We start from the raw sequence: 22,744 nt of genomic DNA on the forward strand, positions 1-22,744 counted from the left end.
CGCTAACGTAGTATTCATTTGCATGTTTGGCAGAAGAGTGGACTTGACTCAGAAGGGTCGTTTCTGTGCTTTGCTGCTTGCAGCCCGAAAAGCCATTTGTGTGTTTGAAACCGCAATGTGTTTCCTTGCACAGGGTTTTGAGTCTCAAATGGTTTGTACTCTGAGCTGGTGCAGACAAACTCTCCCATTTGCTTAATGAATTTTGCATCATTGCTCTCTAATACCCTCTGGTTAATGCAGTGCATTATCCCAGCTGTGCTTGCAGACAAACTGCATGTGATTTGTGCCATGGTGTTTGCAGTAGTGATGCACTGGAAGGGACCTGAAGTAAAGCCTTATCATTAGAAGATCTGTACTTGGTAAGGACGGGTTTGTCAAAGGTAGCCAGTGAGTTGAGACATTTCTGGGTTTTTCAATCTTGTTTTTTGTCAGAGCTGTTACCTTGACTCACTAAACCTGTTTTCTTGGCAGTGCGCAATGCAGATGAGAATAGGCGTTTGCTTCACAAGGGTCAATTGGGTGTTTGGAAAGTGCACTAGTTCTGTAATGTGCCACAGGACATTAACATAGCAGTGGGGTTGTTCTGGACCATGTTATATATCTTTGTGTCTGTAGTTCATAAGGATGATAACAATACATTGTAAGGTGCACAGCCTGTATAGCTCCTTAGGTTAAATTTCAAATCTGTATTTTGAATGAATGTTAATCTGAAAAAAGCGATTTCTCTCTTAAAAGAAAGAACTGCTTGTTACTGTTACAGGTATCCTGCTAGATGGCTTCAGCTGATGTGGCATTAAACCAAAAGGGATTTAGTGTTATATCAGGGAGAGGGGAGTCACTCTTGCTTTAATGCTTCCCTACAAGAGAAGGTGGGACTTCCTCTGTTCTAGGGCAGTTCCTGTTCCCCTGTCCTGTGCTAAAGTGGTGCAGAGGGCTGTGTCTGAGCTGAAACAGCCACTAAGAAGTAGGTAGAGATGCCCCAGTTGTCCCTTCTTTTGCTGACTAGAGTAGAGCAGTCCTATTGCTCAGCTCTTTGGGATGAATTAAGGCAGGTTTCAATGCTGAGGCAGCTGTGGGGTCTTGCTCAAGGGTCCTGCCAAACCAGGAGTGTTTCATAACAATAGACACCTGACAAGAAACAAGTCATGTTTTACCAGCACTGTGATGTGAATTTTCCCCTCTGTTTATCTGTGTTTGCATATGCACTGTGCTCGGATTGTCCTTGCAACTCACCTGCCCCTCCTGGGGGTATGGCTCTCAGATATAAAGGCAAGAGAAAGAAAAATACTTCAGGCAGGCATTGGAAAAGCCAAAAAAATAATAGAGACTTGAGCAGATTTAATAACTGACTGTATTTTAGATTATCTTCATTTTGAGTCACATAGTACAAGGTTGATCAAAAAAATGGAATAAATTTTCAAAGTAGATTGGAGTGGGTAGTTTAAATTACACGTTGTGTGTGATAATGCAGGCTTGCAGGCTAGGTTCCGTGCAGAATGACTCTCTCTGCTTTTTAGCCCTAGGAAAGCTTCTGTAATGGATATTAAAGACTAAATGATGCAAACGTAGTGGCAATAGAAGCAGGGATTCCTAGATAGTACAGCTTTATGCCATGATTCAAAAGCACAGAATATAAAGCTCAGGCTTTTTTATAGGGCTTTTGGTCAAATAAACTGTGAGGTTTACAGCAGTGTTTGTGGAGTTTAAAGTTTGGTTATTGAATTCTGTTTTAAAGAGCGTGTTGTGGGAGGACGGTTTTTAGTAAATACACTTCCAAAGTAAACACCACAAGTCCTTTACAAGAAGTATGGTTCCAAGAAAAACTGACAGAGTTTTATAAACACCATTAGCTTTAAATACAAACTGATTTGTGTGATGATGTTCCATTTACACAGCAAATCACAGAAATCATGAATGTTTGCAATCACTGCTGCATAAACCTGCATACCTGTTGCTGCTTCTTCTCGGACCATCTCAGACCTGATGGATCTGCTGATGTGTATTTTACTGCAGTAGTAGAAATGAGTGCAGGACAGCAGCTGTGGGTAATGAGGCTAGTCCAGTGCTGCAGTATATCCTGGAGTTAGTCCCGTACTTGAAGCATCGTTTTACTTCTGCTGTTTGTGTGTGCTGACAAGCAGTAGAGGATAACGTTCTCAAATACTCGTTAGACTCTAGTTAAAGACGATCGCAGTAAAAATGATAGTGGCAACTGAGGATACTTTCCCCTTCCAGTTACGTGCTACTGCCTCATTCCAGGAATGATGGCTTTCGCGTGGTCTTTGCTAGAAGAGCAGATTATATGAATGCGCCAAAGCTGCTTCAGTGCAAAGTCAGATGAGTTGGTTCCTTCAGCAGTGGTTTATTGTAGCTGATGCTGCCTGACACAGGTGGAGTTCTGGTGTTACTTGTGTTGCTAGCTGAGCTGTGGGAATGCTACCTCTGCCAGAAAGGCAGTAGCCAACAATATAATGTTGCTGGTGAAAGCTGCCATATGTTAAGGCTCTGTTTCTGTGATGACCATCTTCTCAGTAGCTGTGGTGTAAGGTCTGCAGCTATGAATATTGCTGTAGGTGTGTATTTATCTGGTACTATTTCATGGAGAAAGAAGGTTGAATATGCACAGAGCTGAAGAATATTAGTGAAGCAAAGCTGAAAACCTTGTTTTATAGTTGTCTCTTTACGCTAGCTTTGTGAAAACCCCTGATTTAGCTGGTTGGGTGAGGTTGCTCTAGAACTAAGCAATTGATGGGACACTTAGAAGTGCACAGCCAGCGTCAGGGCCAAATTTTGAGAAATTCTAACTAATCCTCTATTTTGTAGGTGCAGGTATTTTCAAAATATCTATATAGACTTTCACCTCTTCCAAGGGCTTTGATCATTCCTACATCTCATTTTTCTACCTTGTAAAACAGATGATACCTCCATTAGATGGATGTCAGAAGGAAGACATACTTATATAATATTGAGAACAAATTAAGTGCAGTATTCTGCAAGCTCAAATCATTGTTTTCAGGGCTCCAGGACCAAAAGGATTTTAAGCTATATGTCATAGAATAGTTTGGGTTGGAAGGGACCTTTAAAGGTCATCTAGTCCAACCCCCCTGCTGTGGGCAGGGACATCTTCAACTAGTTCAGGTTGTCATGTGAAACAAATCAAGATATGCTGCTTTGTGTAGTCTACTTCTGCCCTCTAATCAAGAACAAAACAGGCAGACCTGACTGAAGAGCCAGCAAAATTCACTGCAGCAGACTTGCCAGCAAATATTTGTTTAAACTCAGCTAAATCCATGTGAAGATTTGGATGATTATTTTGCATTCATCTAACCCCTTCCTGTTTTTCATGCAGCAGAGCAATGTGAATAATCAAAGCTAAAATGAGGAGAAAATATTCCCATTAATTTGAGTGGGCCTGGAAGTTTGTGCTTGTGCTACTCATTTCTGACTGCTTCAAAGAAAATACCCTTAAGCACCGATAGTGGTTGAAGAGTCATGGTGTGGTTTGTAAATCTGCTTTATTATTTTTAAGGAGAAAACTGTACAGTAAAATTAAGCAGTAGCCACTCCCTTGTGTGTCTGTCCCTTTCCAGTCTTCCCCTGGCTGAGCCTACACTGGCTTTTTGTTGTGATCTGAAAAGTGCTTCTGAAGCGACTCTCCTGATCATCTCAGCTCATTGCACTTTAATTCGTGTTGAAAAGCAGTCTCAGAGCTTGCAAACTAAACCCCTTGTGCATGAAACTTAACTGGAGAACATAACACAGCCACTGGTGGTGTCCACTCCCTGAGACCAGAATGGAGTTAGTCTGAAGTAAATCCCCGAGAGGCGGACGGTGAGGGTGTCAAACCCTCAACACAACCGTGCTGCTCTACAGACCTGACCCCAGTTCACCGCAGTACTTGTGGTGTGAAAGAAGCTGTGCTGTATTGATGCCCACTGGGTTCTTGCTCAGGCATTAGATTCTCCTGGTGAATTTTAATGAGTCAGGTTGTTCTTTGCTGTCAGCTTGGTTGTGATCAGATTTGCTGATTGACCTCAGCACTAATAAAAATGCAACAGGAAACGGTGGAGTGACCTGGAAAGCTCCAAGCAGGATGTGGTCATAGGGGTAATCAATATGTTGTTGTGCTCTCAAAAGAAAAAGCAATTAACAAAAGTGTGTGGCAGAAAGGTCATTTCACTTCAGTCTGTGTATTCTCTTTAGTGTGGTCTGGGCTTTTGATGCGATTGGGTATTAAGGTCATTACAGAAAGTCATTAAATTTGACAAAGACAGGTGTTAGAGGCTTCAGGAGATTACTCTGAAACCTAGAGTTAGTGCAATTAATGAGAACAAAGTTTCAGAAAATGTGAACTATCAGCAATTAGAAAAACATGTGAATAGGGATGGATTATTGTTCTGCGAAGGTTTCTTTGCTCTTTGAAGCAGCTGGTCTTAGACAAACCATGGACCTGTTCCACTCTGTCTGTTCATACCTTCCTCAATATCTAGAAACCTCCATAGACGTGTACTTGATCGTGCAAGTGGGCTCAGCAGGAAAAGGACAAGAGTTCAGAGGAAAAAAGTGCAAGCTTTTAAGTGCAAAAGTATCTGGGAAATAGCCTGGCAGTGTGGAAAGGTAGCCTGAGCTATAGAGAAGCACTGTGAAGCAAAGGCACCGCACTGAATGGCAGGCAGGGATGCTGGCAGGTAACACCAGTTTCCTACTCAGGCGTATATCCCTAGCCTTCTGCTTGGCAGCTTATGTTATATACGATGGACTAAAATGAGACCTTGCACAGAAGGGGCAATGTTGCTCTACTCCAGGGGTGTCATGGCCACCTGCCACCTTGTGTTTCAGAGGCCTCCTTGCTGAAGCTGTGTTGTGGGGTGGAAGGGGGAGACTTCATAGGTCTAGAAACTGGCAAACTCTTCTCTCTGAAAGTCAGCGTTGGTGTCCTGCCACCAGTGGCTTCGGACTGTGAAATGTGGAAGAACGGAAATTGTTTGCATCTGTATGGCTGGTAATGTGTGAAGGACACAATACTCGCCGCCTTTAGCTTGGGACTGTAGGAGCTTATTTCTGTTTGAGTTCTGCTGAATCATCACAAACCGTTTCTTGGGTGGAGGCTGCTGGGCATGTTCCTGTTGTAAGATCTCCAGGGGTGGAAACCGAGCTCCAGGAAAAATACTTCCATGATTCACCTATCTTTTTTTAACCACGTCTGTTGCAGGAGTTGGGTTGTGCAGTGCCTGTGCTCTGCCTCCCTGAAACTGGTGTCACTAATTTGGAAAAGTTACGGTAAGACGGGAGACAGCTGCAGTTTTGATACCCATATGGAACTCCCTGTATTGTTTATTCTAACATTGTTTAATGTGTCAGAATGCCTCAGTGAAATATTTACCTAGAATGTCACCTTCTGGGCTTAGAAATAGTTGATCAGATTTTAATAAAAACCCATGACCTGTCTGCTTCACACTGTTGCTTTTACTTTCAGTTTGCTTAGTTTACTTTGGAGCCAGGACCCAGGAGAAGCCAAACCCTATCTATTCTGTTCTCTTAGGATCCAGGAAGCTACTAAAAAGTTCAAATTTAAGCCAACTTAAATCTTGGCAGTGGTGGGACAATTTTCTATGTTGTCCCTATAATACTTTCTTTGGCTATTAATTTTGTATGCAATATCCTTGAGAAGACTTATCCTGAAAAAATTTGAAAACCTGACTGTGGTGTTCGAGGTAAAACTCCCTCGAGTTTCTAAGACCAGTGTTGTGAAAGTCAGCATTTCAGATAAAGAAGAATAAAAACATTCGGAGGAGGAGATAGGAGCATTAACAAATGTCAGCCATAGGCAGCAGGTGGTGTTTGCAGTCCCTCAGATTTTATAGTATTATTCTATACTTTGTTATCTTCTTTTCTCGATCTTGTAGCAACTTAAAAACTGAGTGCCTTCTGGAAACCCAGATCTAGCACTTGGGGATCATTTTTATAGAGCCATATGCAAATCATTTTTTTTCTGCCAGTGTGCTGTCATCAGTTTCATGCATCATTTGTTCTTTTAATAACAACCCTTTTTCTTTTTTCTCTCCCACCCAGCTTCTTCCCTCCATTTGCATGTGCATTGGAATAGTGGCTGTTTTAATCATTGCGGGAGTTAAACTGACCTGCCACAAACATGGCAGACGAGGACCTTATTTTTCGTATGGAAGGGATTGATAATGCTAGATCAACTACAGCGAACTCCGGAAATTATCTTGATGTTGATAGTGATGATGAAGACAATTATTTTATCTGTCCAATAACTGATGATCCAGTTTCTAACAAGTCTGCTAATATCAAAGTTGACAATTATTATAGCAACTTAGCAAAAACTGAACAGTACAGTTCAAGCTCTTCTCCTAGAAACTCCTTTAGCTTTCAGGTAAGTATTGGCTCCTTCAATAAGGTTTTGGTTTTACTTAGTTGGCATGAGAGATTCTCTAACTGCTTCATCTCTTCTAACTAACACTTTTCAATGAAAAAATACATTTGTTTTTTCCAGACCTGCAGTTAATTCCATTAAGCCAATAGTCTGACACTGCCATTGAATTGCTTATTGTCTCTTTTAGTTCAGTGGAGATCTTCATCTACAAAGGCAGCAGATTCCAGGAGAACAATTCACTGCCGTTATGATCAAACCATTAAAAAAGCAATACATTGATTGGGAGATTTAAAAGATGATACTTGTTGTAAGCTAAATTGGGGCCTGGCAGAAGATATTTTATTATGGATTTTGCCAAGCACAGTTAACAGTCCATAATATTCTTATTTGGACAAATAAAATTGTAAGTGATAAAATTGTAATGATAGGTTTTCAGGTTATAGTTCCTTCTTAAGGAGCTTTTAACATGTTGACTCTCATGCTTGGGTATGAAGTGTCACACTGGCAATAGTTCCTGACAGTGTACTTGAGCAGTATCTGACCTTTTTAAAATGAACAGCAATTGCAGCATTGCAGAGAGGTCCAAGGGGCCGTAGTTGGTGCTTCCTTGGCAGTGTGTCCTGTTCACTCGGCTCCCTTTGCACAGATCAGGCCAGGCAAAGGGAGACGAACCCACAGGCCTCAAGAACGCAAGTGACATTCACTCTATAGCTTAGATATTCCAAATATGCATCATTTGTGGTAAACTGGCATGTCTCTCAGATTTTGTCTAGACTAGGATTTAATGTGTTTTATTAACACATTTCTTGTTATAAATATTAACATAATATTTATTTAATAGATAGTCTAAAATCTTGGTTGTGCCTAATGCATGCTTTATTCCTGGAGAGATACCAGATGGTTTATTTCAGTCAGTTAACATGTTCAGTAACACATTAAAAGTGAAAATGTCTTGTCTGCAGTAAGATTTTTACCAAGGCTAGTTAATAGAAACGTTAAAAGATACATATTCCTAAGGAACATGAAGAGTAGAAGTTTAATATAGACAAGGGGACAGATTTTAGTGTATGCTGTGCTGAGCAAGTAAGACCTGATAGGGAGCTTAGTCTTCATTTGTGTGTACATTTTAGCACGTACTAAACACTTGCCTCTGGGTTTGCAGTGTGAGTTCTGAGTCATGTGGCCTGAGATAAAACTGATAAGGACTTAAGAAATTGCAATTATTTCCTCCTTCCTAAGCTATCATGTTGCTCCTGCAGAATACATGTACCCGTGCTTTGGGCTCCACAATGTCTAGTTTGGCATTTTAGCTCCTATCACAGATAAGATGCATTGGGTTGAGATGTGGAGCAGGCGAGTCTCCATCTGCTGCTTAAGCTGCAGAAATGGTGACTTCCAACACAGAGGGAAGCAGACAGCCAGGACTGATAAGATCTTAAACCACCACAGCCTGGTCTGATCAGAGTCCATCTCTCGGGCTCCAAAGCTAGTGGCAGTGTGGGCCATTGATAATGAAATGCAGAGACAGATAGAAGTGTTACTACTAACTCTCTGCCTTTAAACAGGACTCAGCAATGTTTAATTAGCTAGTTAATAGGCAAGATCCTTTTAACGCATGTTTTCCAATAAAAAAAGTTGCCAATTTACCGCAATAGGTTTGTTCACAGACGTTCTAAGAATGAACTTAAATTAGGAATATAAATTGAAGAGTGGCTTTTAAATGGAAAAATCTTTTTTTTTTTTTTAATTAACAAAGAGAACAGAGACTCTTTGTCAGTCATTTGTCTTATCACCTGTATTTTCCTACTTTTATGTTTCTCATGCATCCTTTAGAATGACACACAGCATCGTTCTAAGCACGGCTCTGTGGTTGACCATAGTCGGGTAGGTTAAAAAGAAAATGTGAACACCATATCTAATAGATGCATTAAGATTTTTTGTTTTGGTTTGGTTTTTTTCCCTTTTATGGCCTTTTTTTGTTCATTATTTTATTGTCTGGGAGAACTGCTTGCCTCAGCCCATAAAAGTCATCAAGTCAAAACTAAAAAAAGATACTTGTTCTCTACCCTGAAATACCACTTCTTTTAAAGCGTACATTTGTAGTTGTTTCTTCACAGTATTTCCTACTGTGGACAAGAATAGAATGGATGCAAGACATCTACTTAGTCTGTATGCCTACAGCAGGAGAAAAATTGCAGTTAGCACCAGTTCCATGAAGTCCGAGTTCTGTTTGTTTGAGGATTAGAATACAGCTTTTGTACAAAGCACCTCACAAGATCAAGCACAAGTAATTAATTTATTTAAATCATTACCTAGCATGGATACAGATCACCTTTTGGAGAGGGACCCTACTCAAGAATGATTTGACATAGATAACTGACCAAGCAATTCTACTTGTTTCTGTCGCTTCTAATTTCTTTCATATATATTCAAGTATGGAAGTTCCCAGGTCCATATGAAACGTGTATCATTGCATGATCTGAGGCAACTTCATTTTCTTATGAAACATGTAGGAAATCTTTCTCAGCATGTCTTTTAAACTTGTTTTATTTATTGTAGTATTGTGTTCATTTTGTGGTTTTATTGTCAGAAAGGGGAGCATTTAAATTGTTTGCAAGGTATGCAGATTTACAGCTGAAATAAAAATAAACATAAACAATTTAAAAGCTCAGCTGCTTCAAAAACTTCCTTGATGTCATTGCTGACACCAATTTATACTGTATTTTTTAAAAAGTTTTGACTGAGATTTCAATTCCAAAAGAAGAAAAAAAGCAAACAATATTTTAAAAGTTACTGTTTCTGCATACTTGCCATTCAGTCAGAGAGGCAGTAACAAAATCTCAGAGCTCAGTATTTCTTTACTGGTGGGGTTGCAGAGTGGCCTTTTCTCCTGCTTACCTTGCAGTCGGCCTTTGGCACATCACAGGATCATATCTCCAGTCCTCTTGGAACAGTACAATGTAAAAAGAGGGAGATCAAAATGTTAAGAGAAAAGCATCCAAATTGGCTGGTAGAGAAAGACTGTATATTCCAGAAAACTCCTTTGATTTTTTTCGCTGTTGACTTGGTGGAGATTGAAGTAGCTACTTGTCTGGAATTGTTATAATAATCCATTTTTACAACATTCTAATTTCTTCTTATGCTGAGCACAATTTGGGGGCCAATTTTTCTTCATCCATATTGCTCTATCGCTAATGGACTTCTTATGCTTACACTGCCAGCATATGCTGTTAGTTACAAAAAGTTAAAAATCAAACCAGTAAAAGTGAATTAATATCTAGGTGTGACTTATCACTATTTGCAGTGTGTGTTAGAGATATTTGCAAATTACAACAGTTTTTGCAAATTATATTTGGTATGCATTAGACCAGATTCTGTTCTCAGTAACTTTACGGCAGTGCAAATTGAACTGAAATGTGATGCTTTATATTTCTGAACTGTGTCTCGTTATACTTGAAGCTATAAAATGTCAAAGTAGTCTTCTGAACCGCTTGGTCCCTGCTCTGGGGGGGGTTGTGTAGTTGCACATCTTCGTAGCATTGGGATCCTGATGTGCTCTAGAAAATGCCGTCGTTGTGAGTTGCTGCTGATTATAAATAACGTGCCAGTTTGTAACTTCTTCAGGAAACCTGGAAACATGCTGTTCAGAAAGCTAAGCACATGCCTGATCCATGGGCAGAATTTCATCTTGAGGACATTGAGATGGAGCAAGCCACTCGTTACAGGTCTGTGGGTCTTTCTGTTCTTAATGCTGATGTTAAACAGAATGTGCTGGTTTATGCTGGTGTTTGTGTAGTGCAGAATATGTGTAATTACATGGCTGAAGAACCTTCAATAATGCCCAAAGTGAATGTGTCTTAACTGAATCTCCCAGGAATATGTAAATACTGCACATTATCAAAGTAGAAACCTTTCAGCAAACCAGTGTCACACTCGTTCTCTCTCTCTCTCCCACCTAAGTAGTATCTATGAGTTTCACCATGTAGACAGGAAACAAGGCTGAAAAGTATTTTCTAGTTGATTTATTAATGCTATAAACTTAATCTAATAAGGAAATGAATCCCAATAAAGAGACAGCATACTTAATTTAAATAGTTTAGAAAAAAAAGCAACATAACACTCTGTGCCTTTCCCAAAATAGCAGTTTACTGTTGCCTGTCCATGCAGTATTGCTGCATGTGGCTGGAATTTAAATCCTTATAAAGCCCAGAATAGCTCAGCGTGGTGTACGTGTCCTTTAAACTATTCTCAGTGCTTTAGCACAGGCTTTGCCAAAACATTTACCCTACTGACACAGGTTTCTGGGTGGAAGGGGTAGGAGTTCGAGGTCAGTTAATTACCACTTAGCATCACTGTTTGGGGAGGCCTCCCTTCCAATCACATAACACTGTCACGCAGTGCTCTTCTTCCCCATAGACTGCATCTGTCCCTGGTCAGCCACGCAGTCCTGAAATAGTTTGCATATTTTAAAATACAAATAAGTGATAATATTGGTTTAGGGCTACTCGAATACCCTATTAAAAAGAGATGGCTCTAATATTCCTATTTCCACCTCTTTTGTCTGCTGCAAACTGGGGTGATACAGAATATATAAGGGGGTATGTGGGGTGTCTTCATGCATGAAGTACTCAGTGCAGGTCGGGGGAATCAGGCTGGAAACAATCGTGTTGATGACTCAACTGCTGTGGTTCTCAGTTTGGCTTTTCCTATGTTGGGAGTTAAGGGGGTGGGGAGAAACCACAGTCGTATTCTTTGTATTATCATGGGGTTGGGCAGAGACTTGCTCCTCCCTCGGTGCAGTGTTGGGCAGTTGTGGCCCTGCTGCTTTTCACAGCCGCAGCTGGTGCTGCATTCTGCTCGCGTCCTCCACAGCCCTGCAGCAGATCCCCAGCCAGAAGCAGGTTTATGCAAGTTCAGGTTTGGGGGAGACAACCTGTCCAGTGTGTAGGGCTTGGTGAGGCTCTTTCTGCGCCGAGTGTACTGCCTGCGCATCACAGAGGAGATTTAATGTCAAAGCAGATAAAGCCTAATTTGTAGTGTTGCAAAAGTTAGCTTCTTGTTGTCGTTTAATGCCAGCCAGCAACTAAGCACCACACAGCCGCTCGCTCACTGTCCCAGCTGTGTCCCCTCCCAACTTCTTGTGCACCCTCAGCCTGCTCGCTGGTGGGGTGGGGTGAGAAGCAGAAAAGGCCTTGACTCTGTGTAAGCACTGCTCAGCAATAACGAAAACATCTCTGTAGTATCAACACTGTTTTCAGCACAAATCCAAAACATAGTCCCATACTAGCTACTATGGAAAAAATTAACTCTATCCCAGTCAAAACCAGCACACTTCTGTAGCGAAATCTGTTCATTGTCAATAGGATTCAGTGTCTTTTCAAAGAGCTATACATATTTCTTCTTTCCCACCCGAAGTAAGGAGGGCAGGAGTGTGGTAGGAAGACTAGAAGTTTTTGTGTTGGACTGGCAGCAGCACTTTTTAGCAGTCAGCTAGAGATAAGGAAGGATAGGCACTGGGGATGGGAGGATTTGGGTTCCCTCCGCATTTTTCTAAGAGGCACATCTCCTGATTTTGCAGGTACAATGCAGTTACTGGGGACTGGGTTGAAGATGAAGTCCTCATCAAGATGGCTTCACAAGTAAGATCACATTGCCCTTCACGTTTATTAGCAGCCAAATTTGTCATTTCCTTCTTGTTACTGAATAGTGGCAGCAAGATGTCTTCCTCATATAGAAGTTTTTAAGTCTCAGTATCATTTGTTTCTCCTACCTCTCTTTTTCCTCGTCTCATCCATTACATTTTGGTGTCCCAACAGCCTTTTCTCCCCAGAGTAGAGTAGAACATGGACTTAGCCCTTCCCCATCAGCAACATGAGGCATTTACTCCTTTCCCAATGGTCTCCCTCCCATTTCAGCCCTCCCATTTCCTGCTGGCCTAATCTCCCTGCCTGGCAATAGTCCTACTATTATGCGTGCTTCCAAATAATTTCTTCTCTTAGGATGAAAACAGACTGAATTTTCAGTATGTGCGGGTAGAAGCTACTATCACTTCCCAGTTGGGGTTGGAGTTGCCTTGCTCCGTGCTACTGACGTAGTATCTGGTGTCTGGGGAGGTGATGCTCTGTTTGGCACATCCTGTATGGAACCCTAAATGCGGAGAGCATGAGGTCTGTGAAGCCAGCTTCTCTAAGCAGTCATAACAGAGCTGACTCCAAAGCGGAGAGAGAACTTAAATAGCTTCTTTAAAAGACATATGATGTCTACTCCATGGGATATCGGGGGGGGGGCGGGGCTTGTTCCCAATGTCTTTTCTCCAGATTCCTACTTACACTGCCAATGGGTTTTCACTTTTTTTTGAGGAGACAGATATTGTATAGAGCCTGTTTGAGAACTGCTTTCTGCAGGATATAAAGGGAGAAGACGTGGTTGTGTCTCTTACTGGTTAGAAATTAACTATGGCAATGCTGGGTCTTTTCTTTTTTTCCCTAGCCGTTTGGCCGTGGAGCAATGCGGGAGTGTTTCAGAACGTAAGTATCTAGCTTTGTCTTTGTTGGCCTCCATGCAGTATTTTCTTCTGTGGTGATTGGAATTTCACTTAGGTGTGGTGGAAATTTCTAAAAGGCATAGCTGAGGGGTTTATTCCTGTTTGTGTGACTCCAGCTGCAGCATAGGGACTGGGGTTCAGAAAGCAGAACATTCTCTTAAGGGAAGCACAAGCAAGCGTGATGCAGGCATCCAGTGAGCTTCCTTTGGAAAGTCAAGCCATTGCCCGTACTGGAACTGCAATGGGATGGACAACGTGCAATTGAATCTGGTTCCAGCGAGTATAATCAGCCTATCAATTAGCAATTCATAAATTTATGCTGTTTCCACCATCTCTTGGAGGCAAAATATTCACAAAAGTACAGAAGCAGTTACTTTGTTTCTGTGTTCCTAGTGCACTAAAATATCTTTGACTGATATGAGGCCGTAGGTGTTTGCAGCCTGAAGGCCAACTTGAGGCCTATAGTTAGGCAGAGAAAGGGGGAAAGAATAGTTGGATGGTGCAATCTCAACTCGGAAAGCCTCCCTTGGTAAAGAAGGTTGTCCTCCCAGAGTTTACTTCGAATCACGTGTACCAGAATAATCCTGTTCTGAGTAAGGCAGAGCTTTCCAGAAGGGTAAAGCGTCGAGGAAGACAAAGGAGGAACTTTTCTTTCCTCAGAGAGTATTAGCAAATATGGTTGCAGGCATCAGTATCTAGCTATAAATCAGTTCGTGGTACAAGAGTACCCCACCCTTTCTAGGCTCTGAAAATGAATGTTTCCTGGAAAATGCACATGTGTGTGTTTAAGGCAGCTCCCCCCTCTTTCCAGCTGCAGAATCCAGAGAAATTGCATTTCACGTCTGGTTTCATTTCTGGAAAGAGAGAAAATCCTGAATGATCAAATGTGATGTTTTGAACTTGACAAAAAAGGGGGAAAAGTAACCCCTCAGTCTTCCAGTTGGGCATTGTTTCAGTATCAGTTCGTGCTGGTGGCTCTGTTCTTGCAAAGCCAGATAGAGACAGCAATGAACAAAGTAGGAAATAACAAATACGAGCCTGCTGACATTGCTGCTGACATTGCTTTTAGCTTTTGTTTCTGAATGACCAAATTCTCCTTTACAGAATGTCCTGAGTAGTGCCATAAACAGAAATTTATCTTTGCAGCTTTGCCTTAACCTCTTGTACAAAGAAAACATAACTCGTATGTCAGCTCCCTACTCCTGGATTTTCCATAACTCTCAGTGGTGCACTGATAGTTCCCATCTGGAGCTCTCTCTTCTAGATTTTTGCAACTCTGCAAGTCTTTAGTCATTACAGCGACAGCATTAGCTGCACTTGGCTCAATGAACTTCAGAGAGTGTTGGCTTTGGAAGAGCCCATGAGCTGGCTTGTTGTATGCAGAGAAATTTGTTTCTTCGGAGAACTGGAAAGGTTTCAAATCCTGGCCGAAATTTTTATCTCACTTGCTTGTTCCTTCGTTCCATGTTATGTTATGTTATAGTGACTATGTTATAGCGACTGCCTATCCCGGCAGGAGGACAGACAATCTGGAGTTGCTTTGCCTTTAGAGCGTCCCTGTACTTTTACGTCTGCACCAAGATCTTGGGAGGGAGACAGGAAAGGAAGGAGGGGGAGGGCTGAGACTTTGAGTGCTGCTCCTTGGTTCTCAAAATGTACAATTTGCCATGGCACCAAGAAAGGCTCAGAGAACCATTGTTTGTTACTGAGCAGAGTGGGAGAACTGCTCGGTAGCCAGCCGTGCCTTTAGATACTCCTCTTCATATCCCTTCTCCCCCTTCAGACTAGCTTGGCATTGCTGGGGTCTCCAGCAATACCACCTCTGCCACAGTAGAGGGTTTTTATACCTTTTTGCCATCTTCTCTGTTGAATTAAGTTCTTGGAGGGTGTGGGGGTGGAGAAGTGCTTTCCCCCTTGTGTCCCATATAAACGGATGAAATTGCTCTAGGAAAGAGGACTCTGTCTGCTTTGAAATTCTTGATAACAATGGCGGGTTTTTTCCCCATTTGACTTGAATGTTGGCATCTTCTGCAACCACTGGGTACCTGCTTAATCCGTTTGTTCACAGCCAGCAGATTCTCTGTTGTCAAAGTCCTAAAGTCTTTTTTTGTTTGTTTTTCTTTTTCCCCAACTCTTGAGAGGTCTGTGGATTAAATATTTGCACATCAACAAAAGTTAAAAGCTACATCATAAGAAAAATTGTCATGTGCAGTTTTCCTTCTGGGGTTGTGAGGGATACTACGTATTCACCCCTGTGCGTTGAGAAGGCAGCAGTTTGCTCTTATATATGTTGTGGTTTAATGCCAGCCATCAAATAAACACCACCCAGCCACTCGCTCACTCCCCCCTGGTGGGATGGGGGAAAGAATCGGAAGAGTAAAAATGAGAAAACTCGTGGGTTGACATAAAGACAGTTTAATAGGTAAAGCAAAAGCCGCGCATAAAAGCAAAGCAAAACAAGGAGTTAATTCACTACTTCCCATCGGCAGGCAGGTGCTCAGCCATCTCCAAGAAAGCAGGGCTCCATCACGCATAACTGTTACTTGGGAAAACAAAACGCCATAGCTCCAAATGCTCCCCCCTTCCTTCTTCTTCCCCCAGCTTTATATCCTGAGCATGATGTCGTATGGTAGAGAATATCCTTTTGGTCAGTTGGAGTCAGCTGTCCCAGCTGTGTCTCCTCCCAGCTTCTTGTGCACCTTCAGACTCCTTGCTGGTGGGGTGGGGTGAGACGCAGAAAAGGCCTTGACTCTGTGTAAGCACTGCTCAGCAGTAACTAAAACACCCCTGTATTATCAACACTGTTTTCAGCACAAATCCAAAACATAGCCCCATACTAGCTACTATGAAGAAAATTAACTCTACCCCAGCCAAAACCAGCTACGCCATGAGAAGAACAGACGTGCAGTTTTCCTTCTGGGGTCATGGCGGATACTAAGTAGTCACCCCTGTGTGTTGAGAAGGCAGGAGTTAGCTCGTATCATAGGAGAGGGTTTTGTCCTCTCAGTTCATGTTTGAATGGCCACTCCCTCTTAATTTCTGCAGAAAATAATTGTTGACATTGGAACAGGACGTAGAGGTGGCACCAACCCTTCATACTCTGGCTTTGAGGGGAGTGGGGAGGGAAAGGAAATGAGAAAGGGAGGAAGTTCAGAGTAGAAGTAGCTGCAGTCAAACCAAACAGGCACTTGTGCACGTCCCAGCCATTCATATGGGATGTTGCCTTTTCCCTTGCCCCCTACCTGTGCTTCACTTTTCAGCTAGAATATCTGGTAAATGACTGAAGGTAATGCTGATCTCAGGGCCTGGCTCTGTCCGTGCAGGCAAAGAAGTGGGGAAGATTGAATTAAAATTCTTGGTTTTCCCTTCATCAACGATTGTTTTGTCTTTAAGGAAAAAGCTGTCCAACTTCTTACACACGCAGAACTGGAAAGGTGCCTATAACTATGTTGCCAAGCAATACATAGAGAGTGTGGGCAGGGATGTGTATTTTGAGGATGTTCGACTTCAAATGGAAGCAAAACTCTGGGGAGAAGAGTACAACCGGCACAAGCCACCAAAACAGGTACATTCAAAGATCTTGCTAAGCAAAAATGCAGTCTTGCTCTCCTATTAGATTAGTTTTCAGATGAATTTAGAGGGAATTACTTGTTCACATTCTATTAAATTTAATTGCTTAGATAGATTCTTCTGCCCTATTGTGTTTTCCATTAAATGGTAGCTGATTTTTAATGAAGTAAACACAGAAATTGCTTTATATTTTCAGAATTAGGGGCTGTGTGTTTGTGAATGTCTGACTGTTCTCAGCTGTTGACTGAAGACCAAAATAAAACAGTGTTTGTGTTGCTCTTTTTGATACTTGCCCAGCTGCCTTTGAGATAACCAAAGATGTCTCAGAATTTATTGCCAGCAGCAGTCTCAGCAAGCACTTAACTGTTAGTGCTCCAGGAAAGTAGATGCTTAAATCTTGTAAACCTATCTAAACACCAAACTAGCATTGATTTTTAAGAAGAGCTGGAAACCTGAATAACTTTACAAAGCTATTCAAATACAGATTTCTGAAGAATTTTCCCAAAAATGAAGATACTGTGGCTTTGTTTCCTTTAGGTGTCTCAGTGACAATACTAGCACATTGTGTTAAGGGCAAAGCATTAAGATGTATGAAACTCCCAGGTGGATGGAATATCAGACTGGGCTCAGCGTATCAAGAGAAGTTCCCATCCTCTGCGCTAGGGATGCGCATAAACACATAGGATTCAGGAAGAGGTGGTTCTACTGCTTTGCTGGCTGTATTTCTGGTTCTGAGGTCCATGCTAAACATTTTGTACAGCCAACATAGCTTTGCACTTTCCCATCCTGGTAAGTTGGATAGCTGCTGATCAAAGCTGGCCATTGCGTCCTGGACAAAAACACCTCCAGCAGCAATCAGCTTGTTAAAAGACAAGAAACTAAAGTGCAGGGATGAAGGACCGCAACTGTCATTCACTCCCAGCCAATAGCTCCTCTTTGTTGAGAGTGTCCATGGTATGTATCAATGAAGCTGTCAAGTCCCTTTAACCTGCAGCTGGTACTGAATGCCTGAGTGTAACTATGACTTCAGACGGGAGGAAGAGACGGCTTGTAGGAAGGGTGCTGTACATGCACTGTGGTATCTTGGTTCCTGCTCTTGGCTGTACCACATGTGTGACATGTGACAAGATGCCTGGGTCAAGAAGTGTGCCTCAGTGTGGGCATTAATTTCATAGCCAAAATGAGTGCCTTTGAATGTGCATTGCCTCCCATATGAGGGTTAGTTAATAAATACATCTCTCACAGCAAGGTGAGCTATAGACTGAAGTGCACAGAGGGGAATCTAGAAATATAGAAGTTTTAAATGCCATGTGGGGGAAAAGATGCAAGCGAAGTGAGAGTTGTGATGGTTTCTCCTTTAGGAATGTGTCTGGGACAGAGGGAGGAGGTGAGGCAGGATACAGAAATATCTGAATGGTAGAAGTCTTCAGTCCTTCTCTGAAGAGGCATTTCTTCAAGTTGTGCAGTAGTTACTGTATGTTTTGCTCTCTGGGTATAGACGCTTTGCAGTGTACTCTTAAAGGTACCCACAAAAATAAAATAGAAAGCCGAAACTTACTAAGAATTTTTCAGAGGGATTTGTTGCAGAAGTGAGCTGTTTTGAAGGGACTGCTTTTGATACGGAATTCCTCCAATAACCTAAGAAGCACGTGACTCTTCCCCCACCCCCTTATTAAACAGACAGATCTTTGCAGTTGTTCAGCTTCTTTCACTGGGAAAGTTTTCACAGCTGGAGGATTCACATACACTTTGATTTGAAGACAGTATTCTGTTAGTCATTATTTATTTTCTTTCCCTCCCCAGGTGGATATAGTGCAGACCTGTATTATCGAAATGAAGAACAGACCTGGAAAGCCTCTCTTTCATCTGGAACATTACATTGAGGGCAAATACATCAAATACAACTCAAATTCTGGATTTGTGCGAGACGACAACATTCGTCTTACTCCGCAAGTGAGGCTTTGTTTAAAGCTTTCCATAGAGCCTGCTGCAGGGAATTTCTTGGCTCTATCCAGAGGTCTTGCGTTACTGCCAAGAAAGGAAACTGCAGACTTCCCAGTACAATGCCAAATTAATTTCTCTTTTTGCAGTACGTCTGCCCCTTATTTGGGGCCTGCTCTTTAAAGCGCCGAGTGCTTCTTTATTGCATTTCAGTGTCTATTGATTTTAGTTGAGTTGAACTTGGTTAATACTCTTTGGAAACCTTAAGCCCTTTGACTCTATTTATAATTGCAGGCATCGACATATTTCAAACTCTCTTCAAATTAAGGCGAGGAGACAGACCTCTCATGTACTATGTACTAAATAGTCTTCTGGTGCCTCATGTAGTACACAAAAGAAGGTGGCAGATACCCAGTTCGTGTAACTAAACATCTAGTCTATTTGCGTATAAGAATCTGTTTTTTTCAGCTACAGCCTCTGAATAGGTGAATCTGAGATTGCGTATAGAAATACAAGTACAGATTTCAAGTGATTCTTGGATCTCATAAAAGAACTTTAAAATACTGGCGAAAAATGCAAAGTGGTCAGCATAGCAAAGGATTGTTTTACTGGGGCTTGAGGGTTTTGTTCTTTTCATTTTTTTCCCCGGTTTTTAAGGTATTTGTCATGACGCTTAATGTAAGCAGAGGGTTTATGTTCTGGATTGTCATTTGTCCACTGAATCAGTGCTATGCTTTCACAGGTTGGGAACAAAATGTTCTGTGAGATTTGCTGCAGTTAAAATGTTTGTCTATCACCACCAGTCACCTCCCCCAGGCCTGGCAGTGCTTTTTTGGAGGCCTTCCCAGAAGATTCCTAATGTCTCAGCTTTATGCCAAAGAGAAGGGCTTTTTATACCTAATTCTTGAAACGCTGCATTTAAAGAGTACAAATGTACATTTCATTATCTGATACACAAATGTAGAGCCAGATCAGCCATTCAGAGAGACCTCCCAGAGGGCATAGTAGGCAAAGGAGAATTTGTGGGGATGCTCACTTTTTTTTTTTTCCCTTTTTTTTTTTTTAAATTGTGGCAGAGCTTTGCCTGTTGGCAGAAGGAAGCAGTGTCCCAGGGCTGCGGAGCTTGGAGACCCGCAGGCACAGCCAGGATGTTTATGCAGAAGTTATTCTGCACTGGCTTCAGAGCCCACTGTTGTTCCCCCTGCCAGGCAGCTCCCCACTTACTAAGGTGAAGACTGTTGTGGAAAACAGAATCTCCAATACAGGAAGGAGAAATAAAGCAATCTCCTCTCCCCTGCATGTTCCCACTGCTGCTTTTCACCCTACCCCTTTTAGCCCATCTCTGAGTGGGGGCAGGTTGGAGAAGCAATCTACTACATGCTTTTAGTCTCTCATTGCTTTCATCATGATGTTTATACCAGTTACATTTCACCAATAGGGTTATCAGTCCTCTTTGCCCATTTGTGAGAGGTGATTATGTGTTGCTGTTTTCAGTAGAGGGCGAGTTTTCTCAGACATCTTCTATGGTTCTTCCCAGGCCTTTAGTCACTTCACCTTTGAGCGCTCAGGACACCAACTTATTATTGTTGATATCCAGGGAGTTGGAGATCTTTACACGGACCCTCAGATCCATACAGAGAACGGTACAGATTTTGGAGATGGCAATCTAGGTAACATCAATGATCGTGTTTCACATGCTAATGGATGCTTATGTTCTCTTCCCTGCTGTCTGCTGAGTAGCCGCTACATGGCTGAGTGAGCAGGCACATTTCTGAGGGTCTTGCAAACAGCTAGAGAAGTTCTATTGTAAGGAGTCCCTGAACAGGACAGCTGTCACGCAAGGGCAGATTTAAAAGAGAGCTGATCTTGGCTCATGTCTCCTAGCCTACTCTTAAACCAAACAAGTAATGAAATTAAGTGGCTTCCTACAATGTGAGAGCAATAATCATGGCCTTTAATTTCCTTGCCACCCTGTAGGAATGGCTACAGCTGATTGTGGAGAGATAAGCCTTGCATATTTTTAAAGCTTCAAGTGTCCATACATGAAGTTGTTCATAGGACACGGCAAGTTTTGTAAGCAGGATCAAATTTAGGCATGTTTCTCAATGATGCAGCCAAATTAATTTATTGTTATATCCTGTGCATACATAGCTTTTGAAGATTTTTCAGACTTCCTTTCACTCTTTCTTGCAGAAAAAGTGAAAAGCCATTACAGGTGTTAAAATAAAATGGAAGTGGGTTGAGCTGTGTGTACTACAAAGCACTTTCTCTCTTTCTTTCTCTTTTGACTTTTTAGAAAATGCTTTGGGACTCTAGCTTTTAATAAGTAAACTGTCAGATAAACTTTGAGTAAATCCTTTCTTCACTTTTTTTTAATGCCATAGGTGTTCGAGGTATGGCCTTGTTCTTTCATTCTCATTTCTGCAACAAGATTTGCAAAAGCATGGGGCTTGCACCATTTGATCTTTCATCCAAAGAGAAAGATGCCTTGGATTGTAATAAAAAATTGCTTGTAAGTGCTTGATGAAAAAAGTGTAACTAAGCAGTATAGCTGGTTTATTCTAACTTTAAAAGCCCTGTAAATAAAACTGAAATACGCTACTTACATGGCAAATGAAAACACCTTAATAACTAATGTTGCAGCTTAAAGTAGAGCAGTTTAAAGCTGACTTATCCATACTTGTCTCTGAATTAATGCTGTAGCTTTAATTAATAGGGAACCTTGTAACACATGTATATTTAGGACCAAGTATATCATTGAATGCTGAAATCATTAGTAAGTTTTGTATCTCACAAAGCTAATTTGGAGAGAAAAAAAGAAGAGAACTGCTCGTCTTTAACTGATCTCAGTTTCAACTGATATTAGTGGGAATGGGACTTGATTAAATGCTTTCAATGAAATTCAGTCCTAAACAGAACTCTCTCTGACTGTAACAATGCCAGGACTTGGTATTTTCTTAGGGTGTAGAACTTTTCAAAGCAAATAGTTACGTATACATGTGCGTATTTATACCCCCCTTTTTGTAGAGACCTCCTAATAAACATTCATGTTGGCTTATGTGGCATGCTTAGAATACAGAGAAGCATTATTCATGGGACTTTATCGTTAATTTGCCAAGGAATCTGCTCAAACAATTCTCCGTGGCACAGAGGAAAAATGTGGCAGCAGCCGGGTGAGAACAGTCTCTGGTAGTCGGCCTCCTCTGCTCTTCCGCCTGTCTGAAAACTCCGGAGATGACAGCATGAGCGATGTAGCATTTGACTCGCTACCCTGCTCTCCTTCCTCAGCAACCCCTCACAGCCAAAAGATGGACGTGCTTAGTGAGTGAGCCTCATACATTACTTCCTTGGTTCCTGACATTTGGCAGTGACATGTTTTATTTTGTTAGTTTTAAACACAACAGCATGTTGTATTTAATCCAGAATACTTGTCTTTAGCATTCTTCTTTGAGCAGAAATAAAACTAAAAGTACTTCTATGTAGATAATTAATGCACAGATCCTTCTGTGAAAAAACTGTGCTAAAATGATGGTATCTAAAGCTTTCTCCTCAAGCATGTTATCCTTACAATAAGAAGCAAATATTTTTCTTCCTAGATTGGCCTGTGTTCAATGAAGTGGATAACTTGGTTCACAAAGACTATGATCAGCTTGATAACCAAAGGGTGAGTGTCTTTCCAACAGAAAATGAGATTGCAGTTCTGAGATGAATGCCTGAAGGCTTTGTTCAGTAAAAGCACATAAAGGTGCTCTGCCTGCTTTCTTTGCTGCAGGTCATGTTACCTGCATGCATTTGCTGTTTCTAATAAAAGAAGAACATTTTATTTTAAAATAGTATCTGTTATTTTTTTTTCCCTCCAGAAATTTACTTGCATCCGGTGTATTTTAACAGATAATTAAAGTGTGTGTCTGTTTCTCTGCCTGCATGTTGTGTCTTTGGCACTTGTGCCAACTGCTGTGGTATGAAAGCTAAACAGAATCCCCATTGATTAGGTCTCTGCAAATACTGGTACTGTAGGATGGTGGAGAACCTCACCTGAGGAGACTGCAATAAGTTTGCAATGGGAATTTTCCAGCACTAGGGCATTAGTACCAGGGGCTGTCAGTTACTGTTTTATCTTTTAACTGGCTACCACTGAAGACTGAAAACTATATTAAGTGGACTCTTTGTTTGATAAAGTATGTGAGTCCTTGATTTTTTTTTGTATGTATCTAAGAGAGAACGCAAGCTTGGACAGTACGTTCTGGGTCATTAAGTCCTGTTCTGTCTGTCAGAGGTAGCACAACATACAG

The 22,744-nt window shown here is 41.5% G+C and overlaps 1 protein-coding gene across 5 annotated transcripts in view; it reads left to right on the forward strand.

Moving 5' to 3' along the window:
• Positions 1 to 22,744, forward strand: part of EEF2K (eukaryotic elongation factor 2 kinase) — a 33,368-nt gene that overhangs the window by 778 nt on the left and 9,846 nt on the right. For 2 of the 5 annotated variants that reach the window (XM_075165168.1, XM_075165173.1), the window contains exons 2-13: positions 5,213 to 5,280; positions 6,073 to 6,397; positions 8,231 to 8,281; positions 10,022 to 10,122; positions 11,976 to 12,036; positions 12,887 to 12,924; positions 16,335 to 16,506; positions 18,315 to 18,464; positions 19,990 to 20,122; positions 20,837 to 20,964; positions 21,572 to 21,773; positions 22,049 to 22,116. In XM_075165168.1, coding sequence (XP_075021269.1) covers positions 6,152 to 6,397; positions 8,231 to 8,281; positions 10,022 to 10,122; positions 11,976 to 12,036; positions 12,887 to 12,924; positions 16,335 to 16,506; positions 18,315 to 18,464; positions 19,990 to 20,122; positions 20,837 to 20,964; positions 21,572 to 21,773; positions 22,049 to 22,116 — 1,350 coding nt within the window. In that variant the 5' untranslated portion in view covers positions 5,213 to 5,280; positions 6,073 to 6,151. The remainder of the gene's footprint in view (positions 1 to 5,212; positions 5,281 to 6,072; positions 6,398 to 8,230; positions 8,282 to 10,021; positions 10,123 to 11,975; positions 12,037 to 12,886; positions 12,925 to 16,334; positions 16,507 to 18,314; positions 18,465 to 19,989; positions 20,123 to 20,836; positions 20,965 to 21,571; positions 21,774 to 22,048; positions 22,117 to 22,744) is intronic. The other 3 variants (XM_075165171.1, XM_075165169.1, XM_075165172.1) reach the window with 3 other exon arrangements.

The sequence above is a fragment of the Calonectris borealis genome, chromosome 16 (assembly GCF_964195595.1).
Source record: "Calonectris borealis chromosome 16, bCalBor7.hap1.2, whole genome shotgun sequence".
NCBI lineage: Eukaryota > Metazoa > Chordata > Aves > Procellariiformes > Procellariidae > Calonectris > Calonectris borealis.